At 39.7% G+C, this 10,570-nt stretch overlaps 1 protein-coding gene across 1 annotated transcript; it reads left to right on the top strand.

Annotated features, from left to right (window-relative positions):
- Window positions 1-392: 392 nt before the first annotated feature.
- On the top strand, window positions 393-7,086 carry NQO2 (N-ribosyldihydronicotinamide:quinone dehydrogenase 2; the record flags this gene model as incomplete). The annotated part of the gene is given in 6 exon segments (XM_079533910.1): window positions 393-411; window positions 414-536; window positions 1,906-2,036; window positions 4,076-4,189; window positions 5,902-6,003; window positions 6,913-7,086. Coding segments are annotated over 6 exon segments (663 nt in total).
- Window positions 7,087-10,570: the final 3,484 nt, after the last annotated feature.

Genomic DNA, 10,570 nt, shown 5'->3' on the forward strand with positions numbered 1-10,570 from the left:
ATTTTTTTTTTCCTGTTGCAGGGTGTTTTGTGGGGTGGTAGCAGAATTAGCCAAACACAAAAGCTGATTCAAGAGGACCTTGTCAGAGGAGAAATTGGAACGCCCTTAGTTGAGCTGGCGTAGGACAGCGTGGCCTGCTAAAGAAATACACCCACTGTCCACTGAGTTCCACCTAGGAAAACCCAGCATAACACAGAATTGTTGCAGGGGCACTTACTCATTACTTCCTCATGAGTCACTTCTGTCAAGCAGGAATCAAATGCTGTTGCTGTGATTTTCACTAGTTTGGTGCTGCTTGGAAAACACAGCACAGAAACTGTTTTGTATTTGCCTGTCTCAAAGGTGTCCTCTGCTCTTCTTTCTGCCTCCAGGGAGAAAAGTCCTGATAGTCTATGCACATCAAGAGCCCAACTCTTTTAATGGATCTTTGAAGACGGTTGCTGTGGAAGAACTGAGCAAACAGGGCTGCAGTGTCACAGTGTCTGACTTATATGCAATGCAATTTGAGCCACGGGCAACAAGAAATGACATTGTTGGTGAGAAATTTTTCAACAGTAGCAATGAGACAAACTTGCATCTTGTTCATCCTGCTGCATTAACAATCTAGAGCCCATGCTGTTAGGTGCACTCTGAAAAGCAGTTGCTGTAATTCTGTACAAATATAACTCAACTAACAAGACTCTGATTTTTATTTTCTGCAAGCATTGATCAAGAAATGTCAGTGTAAGTATCACCTATTTTTTAATAAACCTTAGAAGTGCCCCCTCAGTTAGAAAGACGAATCATCTGTATAGTACAGACCTGTAAAACAGTGTTCTGTCTATAGAAGGGAATCAGGGATGCCATTGTTTTCCTGGTATTTGCAATCAACTGAAGAGATACTCGAAGAACAACCTCTCTTTAATGAACAATATTACAAATTCTTTCTGCAGATTAGCTCCAGGCATTTAAGTGCATGGGCTTGTGAGTCATTTTGGCATCTCACAACTATTTAATAGCATTTAGCCATAGTAATTTTTCTAGTCAAGAAAAACAAAACTTTAGCACCATCTATGAGAACTGACAGTCTTTCTTTAGAGCAAGAATCAAAAAGAAATGTCGCAGGTCTAAGGTGAATACTGGCAAAGAAAGAAGATGCTTATCAACAGTGAGACTGCAAGACTTAAGCATTTCTAGAAGTCCATTCCTGGGCATGACCCTTGGCTCACAGTGAGATTACTGAGAGACAGAAATGCATTAGCACTTGTTCAGAATCAACCTCTCATCTGAAGTCTATTTCTCTTGGGCGAGAAATGCCTTCAGATATCATTGTACAACTTACTTAGTTCAGTTAATGAGGTTAATACTTCCACCTTCCCATATTTTTAACCAGTCCTTTTGCTAAAGACTGATGAACTGCTAATTCAATCAGCAGGAACGGATGTGTAGTTTGATTTGGACATACCTGAATCATGATGGAGCCAGCACAGCCAATGGATACTGGGGCTGGGGAACCACCCAGCCTCTGCTGAGTTGCCACAGAAACTGAAGAGCAGCTACATAGTGTTGTGGCTGAGGTTTCAGTAATCTCTAATGCAGAGACAGAACAATCAGCAAAATTCTCATACATCTTCTTAAATCATCCACCTGTATCACCAGATTAGGCCTTCTTTTTGCACATCACATGTTATTTCATGTGATGAAATGTTTCAGTACTCGGAGGTCATACATTCCTCCCCAGTTTACAGTCAGGTCATCACCTATCAGCTGTGATGATACTGAATAGCCATGAAAAGAAATGTAAGTGGGGAAAAAAAGGCAAGCAGTAACTCATTTTAGAACTGCAAATCACAACATGTATTTGATTCTTACTTGGCTACAGTGCTGTGGATGGAGTAAGCAATGACTGTGCCCTTCTCTCCACAGGTTGCTTGCACAACTCAAACGAGTTCAGTTATGCAGTGGAGACGACAGAAGCTTACAAGAAAGGATGTTTGTCCAATGATTTGATCGAAGAGCAAAAGAAAGTGCAGGAAGCAGACTTACTGATTTTTCAGGTCATTATTTTAAATTGCATTCAAATACTTCTGTTGTAATGTACAGGGCTGAACAGCCTAAAAGGAATAGTAAGTGAGAAGATTACAGATTTCATTAGGTACACTGATTCTAACCAGAATGAAAACAGGCAGCAGTTCAGCAATCAACATAAACAGTTTGTACCCAGCATAGCAATTTCAAGGTGTCAGGATTTTTCTGATATGGTGTGTATTTCAGAAAACATCAAAAATACCAGATCGAGTGTATTATTTGTGCTAGTACAGTATGAATTTTTCACACAAATAATGGCTCCACACTGACATTTTTAGCAAATAGAAAGGCATCTGAAATCAGATCCTGAAAACAGCCAAGTAAAATTCACACCTGCACTTCACTTAGAAACTAACATTTAAAAACAGTGCAATTAGAATGCTTTTGTGAAGACTGCTTCTTATGCCACTGCACTCTAAAACAATTGCATGGGTCCACTAGACTATAAAGTACTGAGTGCAAATGCTATAGTTCATACAGTTTCTCTGTATGAAAACAGTGCCTTATTATCATGCAGCCCAACCCTGTACTCACATCTTGGAGCACAAGCAAAGCAAACACAGATTTATGCACACGAATGTAAGGGTTTAAATGCGAGTAAGCAGTTTCAAGTTTGGGAAACTGTACCAAACACCAAACCATCAGTTATATGAACAAAAGCTTCTAAATAATAGCACAGGAACAAGCACAGATCAGGAGTACAATTATTGGAGTAGTTATAACAGCAAATCCAGAAACTTGCTGCAACAAGGCCAAATGTAACATCTGTGTTCACAACGATGTACCTGATGATGGTTATCAGGCAGCAAGAAGCTGGGCATGGCTTCTTTTATGAGCAAGGAGTTTGGGGCAGCCAGCAAGCTTGGGGAGTTCTGACTTCCCCAACCATACTGCCCTCTTTCATTGCTGAGTTGGACAAGCAACATCTGGACTTGCTAGCTGAGTTTTACAACTCATCTCTGCTCTCTTCTGCAGTAGTCCTGTCTTTGGCGTGCCCAAAATATCACAGGAAGCAACACTAGCCCCACAATGTGGAAACAGTGTTCCCTATGGGAGATAGATGCCTGGGTGCAGAGCAGGTCCTAAATGAAACAGCAGCATCAGCAGTGTAGAGAGTGAAGCATGTCACATACTTGTGCAAATGCAGGCAATAGCAAGGATAAAGTACACAATGTACTGGCCTCCAGAGTGCTGATATTCAGGAAAATACTGTGACCAAATTCGTAATGAAACTGTTGGCCTAGGCACAGCTTGCATGTATTCAGCTGTTCTGTTCCTGGTGAAATTTAGGATATGACTGCATCCTGAGCAAGTATCTCAATGCACGTTTTCATCATTTTCAAAATATTGTGTCTCATATAAGTATCATAAAACATCCCCGATGGAAGAAGTTGCTTTCTACTTTCTGTCTGTAAAGTACCAGGAGGAGTTGAGCACATTCTGGTGCAGAAAAAATATAATATAATTAATATAATATAATAATAAGGAAAGAAGGGGAAAAAAAAGGAGACCTCCTGTTAGGAGACGAAGTTTTCTTCTCAGAATGGTGGTTCAAGATCATCATGTCAGTGGGCTGCAAGACAGTGTCTTAGAACATCATGGCATTAACAAACATCAGATCAGAACTGCTCACCAGATGTCCTGGTAATAGGTCTCCCTGTGGCCATTTTGGCAACAATAACCATTAGCTTATACATTCCTTTTGCATTTTGTATGGTCTTGAGTTTGAAAAACAATGTTTTCCAGCTCTACCATTTTCCAACTTCCACTCATGTGGAAGCTCTGACATTCACCGTGGTATTAACGCACTCCAGCTGCTCAGCTGTGTACCTGAGATTACTACAAACAGAGCACTGCAGTTATTTTTGCCAAGCATAGTTACTGCCTCTCTTCCTCAAAGATGTATACAAGATCTGAACAGATTAGGAAAACAAGAGATTGCTTACACACCAGGCCTAAGGACGCCCTAGGCTCTCTGCACTAACAAAGTCATTCATTTTTTGCCTAGTTTCCCTTATACTGGTTCAGCATGCCAGCAATCATGAAAGGCTGGATGGACAGAGTCTTGGTCCAAGGATTTGCTCACGATTTTCCAAACTGCTATGACTCTGGTTTGCTCAAGGTATGTTTCTGAGACTGTTTTATTAAGTTCGAAATTTTTGCAGTGCACTTTAGGTAATGGTCTTTCTTTTCATAGAATCATAGAACCGTAGCATGGCTTGGAAATGACCTGTTCCACTATATTTGTATATAGCTCTCACTTTCAGCTGTCCTCCATTCTGTGGAGAAATAACTCATTTCTGGAAGCATCTGGCTTTATTCAGGCCTTCAGCACTGCAGTTATAAAGGCCACTCCAAAAGTAATGCCTCCAAATTTATTATGTTGGCCCACGATGTCAGATGGTGGTATGGCAGTAGAGGAATCTTCCCTCCAGTATTCTGTTACATGTTGTTGCTGTGTGACAGATGGAAGCAAAGGAGTGGTCTGACCAACTGACATCTGAAATGGAAGTGTGTATGAAACAAAGGCGTGGAACTTAATTCATCCATGCAGAAAACATGCCATTCATTGACATTCATCAATGCTTGCTGGACATTTCTGGAGACCAAACAGGGGCTGTGAGCACAGTGAGGTGGTGAGTAGTACATTGCAGCAGTGGCAACACTGAGATAGTAATACTATATGCTTTTTGTATCTGTTGTAGTTTCCTTGAAAATAAATAGAAGGCATTACTTTTGGAGCAACCTTAATACAGCAGTTCAGGTCTTTGACACTGAGGTACTTGTCAGTCCAAAGGCATCTCGAGCAGCACTCAGTAGTTTCTTGCCAAGTACAAGGAGTACAGTATACAAAAACTATATTCTAGTCCATCACTGGGCCTCATTCCCTCATCTTCCTCCCAAATGTAATCCAGACGTCACTCCTCTGCAGTACATTGCAAAAGGTTAAAAAAAATAATAAAATGAATCATTTTGAAGTCAAGGGGGAAAGATGTAAGTGCCATGCTTCCAAATTCCAGCTGTAGCAGTTGTTTTTTTGTTGTTACTTAGAGATATTCATACCAGTTCAGACCAGTGGGGCTATAGAAGGTCAGTATCTTCATTCTTCCAAGCAGCCCTTCTGTGCGCTGTAATCTTTGTCGTTTCTGATTTTCACTATTCCAAATATTTCAGTTGGTCTACATTTGAGAAATAGCTGCCCCACTGAGATGAATAGGAGCAAACTGCAATCATCATAGCTGCAAGCTGATCACAACAAGGAAGAGATACTGCACTGAGTCATGCCAGGAAAAATGTAGTTTTAATTACTAAGAGAGAGAACACATGCTGGGTACAAGCCTGTGGCCAATACCACAGTCATTGAATTGGAAGAAACGTGGGTTTCAGAACACACGAGAAATAATTTGAAAATCATTTATAGCTTGGAAAGAGACAAGCAATCCCAAGTCTGAATGAAGTCTGTAGCATTCAATTTTTGCATTCATGAGAGAAGGGAATAAAGATATCCTCAGGAACAGAGTGCTTTCCAGCCACAGTTTTCCAAACATTTAATCAGAGAAAATGAGGGTCAGCCCTGTTTCATAAAAGGGTGTCAGTATATGCAATTCCTTTTCTTTATGATGTGTCTCTGCCTAAAACCCTGATGCACAGTCCACCATCTAGCTGCATATGTTCAGTCTGTGTCTCCGGGCTGCTGCTACATCTGAGCTCTAGGAAACAGGAGACCCCTAGAAATTGATGATGTCCAGGTTTTCCTGAATCTCTCTTAAACTGTTCAGCAACTCTTCTTTAAACATGCCTAACTTAAGCACTGTGTTGTCTTGTTAATTCTAGAACAAGTTAGCTATGTTTTCTTTCACTACTGGAGGAACTGAGGAGATGTATGTAAAAGGAAGCATGAGTGGTGACATCCGCTATATCCTGTGGCCCATGCAGGTATAATAAATCAAATCTACTGTTGTTGTTACTTACTTGCCTGAATTTTTACTATTCAATTTTTTCTTTCAATTGTATTGATGTTAGTTTTACATAAGATTTACTTATTGTGTGTTAGAAAAAGAAATAACTAGATTGCTAATTCCAACCGTCTACAAGCTAGGCCCTGTAATCTTGCAACTGCTTTGAAAGTCCAGAGAGTTTTAAAGTTGTTTTGTACCTTCTCTAAAGAAAGCTTATGATGTTTGCCTTTTAGCTTCTCTGGCATAATAGGATTTCCTTTAGCTCTAGCACACAGTTTCTTTTCCCCATACCTACCTGAGTCATGTAGGATGGGGGACAGGAGGGCACTCACATTTTCCTGGCATGTCTTTTCTTATTGATGCTCTTTTGTCAGAGGTAGAAAAAGTGCTTTGAGTAATTTAGGTGGTAAGGCAAATTGAGCCAGCTACTTCTTGAAATAACACAATCAGTACGTATTAATTTCTCTAGATATTCTTTGGTCTAACCATTTGGAATACTGGCTGTGTGCCCTTATGAGGCTACCCAGCTGCATATCTCGCAAATCAACTTAATAAAGAATGTTAAAGGCAGCTGTGAATTCAGACATACACAGAAATGGCAAGTTGAGCTGACAAATTGCACAGACCAGGATCAATGAAGCTGACCATATTCAGCGCACTGTATGCCATTCTGCTTAATGCCTGCCCTTCAACACTAAGCAACTGCCAAGATCAATATTAAATGCCTGCAATTAATTTCCCTTCTCCTGATAAAGGCACTGGTTTAGAAAACCTGTCTGACATAGGGTCATAGAAACAGTTTTAGACTTGAATATTCCACATGCTGGAATTGAAAGTGAAAAGCTAACTATCTGCTAAGGCGTTTCTTTCTTTCTTCCGGGTTCAGCATGGCATCATGCACTTTTGTGGTGTCAAAGTCCTCGAGCCTCACATCTGCTTTGCTCCGGAATACGTCTCTGAGGAGAAAAGGAAGGAGATGCTTAGTGCCTGGGCACAGCGACTGAAGACTCTTTGGAAGGAAGAACCCATCAACTGCACTCCTGAGTGGTATTTTAGTTAATATTCAAGCACAAGACTACAGATACTTTTTCTATTCTTTCTGGTACTTTATCTCAATATCAGAATGTTAGCTTCAGAATTCACAAGCATTATAAGTATCTTGAATACTACAGTTGGCAGCTTAGCTGTCAGTAAACCATTTGTCTTTATTGATTTCTGAAGAATTCTCTTCAATGATGGATGCACAGCTCTTTGTGAAGAACTATCCTTGCCCATCTAAACAGTGACTTTCTGCCTGCATGTGGTTAGTAACACAAGAGTTGCAAATTATACCATTACTGCTTATCAAACAGTAAAGTACATCACCAATTTTATTTCAACACTCTTCATTCCAACTGCCTGTTTGAGTATAGGCAGTGATTTCCTGGCTAATAAAAACAATCTCATTGTGGCCAAACCTTTTTTTTTTTTTTTTTAAATGACAGATCTACACTTGTGCCTTTCAGCTATGAAGCTTGACTGCAGATAAATAAAAGGATGTACAGTTGCACAGTGACTCAGCAATAGACAATTTTGCCTTGGTCCAGTATCTCTTGTGCATGAAAGTGAGTGGGAATAAAATGGAAAAATGTCATATGCACACGTTGTGGGAAAAGTATATTTTTGTCCAAAAGACACAAGGAAAATAACTTCAAGTTACCTAAAGAGGGATTGAAGAACAAGTAAAACCCTTTCTGCAGGAATTATTATTCCCTAAGGACAACTAATGAAACTATATCAGAATTTCCCAGCACATCCTGTATGCATTATTTCCTGCAGTGGAGTTCGCACCAGAGACACGGGCAAAGATGGAATTGGGGTGTTACATGGCACAATAGGAGGTGTGTCCATCAAAGCAATCAAGACCAGAATATAACAGCTTTTAAAATTATTATTTTAATGATAAAGCCTAATTTCAAATGTGAAAATTTGCAGCTTCCTAAGTCCTTCCATCATGAAACCCATGAAGGAAAACAAACATTTCTGAGAAAATAATCAACTCAAAACTGAGATTATCATGGATAAGGCTGCTAAGGGACATAGTCAGGTTGACAGTTGGACATGGCCATCTTGAACATGTTTTCCAATCTATGTGATTGTAAATGCAAATATTGAAGTTGTACAGGAGAAAAATTATCCTTATCTTTACTATGTTCAGTTACCAGAGAATTCAAGAAAGAAGGAAGCGGATATGAAAGCAAAAGCTGCAACTGTCAAACAAAATGTTACTTTTCTGAACCAACTGCAGTGCTTAGTAGGTTTAATCATTAGGTGAAGAATATGATTAATATACATATTATTCCATACATATTATATACATTTATTATTCAATATATGATAATTACTCAAATATGATTAGGATACACTTCTGGATACTACTTGCAGCAAGTATCAGCTCATTTACATCTGTGATAATAAGTGCCTGTATCAGCCCAGTTATGCAGAAAGCAAGCACACAAGAGCAGCAGTGTTAAGTCAAAACAAGGATTCTCTAACTCCAGATCTTTTCTACACAGTGGTTATAAACAAGGAGGAACAAGCACTTCCCCTGAATACTGTCCCAACCTCTGACTACATTTAGTTGGGGGATTTCCTGGGCTATATTTGTTTCCTCCGTATTTATCAGCTCCAATAGATCTCTCCTCTCTATTTTGTTCAGTCCTCTCATAGATTTATGTCAGTTTTAAGCAGTCAGTGCTCTTTGGCAATGTTCATCTGGTCAACTTTTTCCTTGCACATCACATTGGAGCTGGGGAAACCTAGGGGGGGAGAAGGACCCGGTTCCGAGAGCTTCATTTGTTTACTCCTATTCAAATGATCAATTCCATCCATTCATGCACATGACAGAGTTTTGTAGACATGCATCACTCTCTCTCCTAAATAGTTTATTTCCTGTGAAGTCCTACCCTGCTTAGTTACTCTTAAGAGAGAAGGCACTAGCTTTGGAAATTGTTGTTGGTCTCCTCTGGGCTCTCACTATCCTTCTACTGAGAAAAGGGGATCAGAAGAATCACTATTTTAGTTACATTGTTGTGAATTGTACCTAAAAACACCTGGGAAAGATTTATTTTATGGGATAAAATAAAAATGCTGAAAAACATCTGGCAAATATTTTATTTTTTTTTTTAAACCATAAAAACAAGCTTGAAATACAGCTACGGGAAAAAAAAAAAAGCACGTAAATTTTCAAGAAGCTGGGCAACAGTGATAAAAAGCAATTTTGCACAAGTTATAAAAAGACAAAACCAGTTTAAATGTCATTTAAAAAATAGCCAAGCCTTCATTTGATTATCTTTAATCTAAGAAGCTGCTGCTTAGTCCCCTGCAAAACAAGGAAACCTTAGATGGTTTAAGCAGTAAAAACAGAGGTTAGAGAAGCAAAAATAGTGCTAAATTAAAGCACTTGGAGGCCAAAGGCTTCGAACTTGGGTTTAAGCAGCCATTTCAGCCTCGTGAGGCAGGGGCTAAAAAAAAGTTTGGGCTGGTGCTAACAGAGCTCTCACCAGAGTTCCTACCAGCAGTAAGTAAAATGCTACTTTATATCGCCACACACCAGAGGCCTGGCTGAAAAGGAGAAGGAGGCTGAGGGTTTAATAAATAGACAACGCATAACACTTCTTGTTTTTGTTTTAGATGTATAGAGGAGCTCTATTCACATCCTGTTACATTTTGAAGGAAGCTCTACCTGTACCTCCCATAAGGCTCTTTTAAAAGCAACATCTGTACAGTCAAAATGAGACACAGGAATAGCTGAATCACAGATGTCTCCTGAATTCACACTAATTATGCTAATTCTATCATTTCATTTATTTGAAGCAATCAAATACAATTCAATTAATATTGCTTCTTATAAAACTCATAGGCTTATAAAAAGAACCATTTGAATAGTGGAAGATGTTTTGATTGTGTCATTTGGGATGTTACTCAGCTCCATTAAGCCTAGAAAGCTGGTAAACTAGGAGGATTGCCACACCAGAGCTAAACTGCATTTAAGGAGCACACCCCTAAATGTCTATTAGGAGGCTTTATTATTTGTAGCTCCAAATCGGAGCAGCAACTATTGATGTACTTAAGTTGAAATCAGTCATCCTCATGCAAGATGGAGAGCATATACCTCAGTGAACCCCATGCTTAACTCATGCTTTATACTGGAGTCACTTTTGCATGGCTAGCACTCCCAGTCTCTTACAAGAGAGGAGGCTTCAGCCTGTACAGACTTTCCTGAAGCTGCTACCTGCTGCATGACTTGGCCTTGCTCCCTTCTAATAGGAGCAGAGAGCTCTGCAGCCCCTGCACAGAAGGAACAACAATCTCCAGCGGCACGCTCTCAGCCCACTCACCAGCTGGGGCAGAGAAAAGACCAGGACATTCACATATTGCAAACATCTTCAAAGCTTGTTTCTTAAGTATTTTTGGATATAAGTGTGGGTGCTCTCACAGAGGCAGCACACATCTTACGCTGTCCAGCACTTTCCAGAGAGAAACTACTCAGAGGAATGATGACT

This window comes from Tetrao urogallus (assembly GCF_951394365.1).
Source record: "Tetrao urogallus genome assembly, chromosome: 3".
NCBI classification, from domain to species: domain Eukaryota; kingdom Metazoa; phylum Chordata; class Aves; order Galliformes; family Phasianidae; genus Tetrao; species Tetrao urogallus.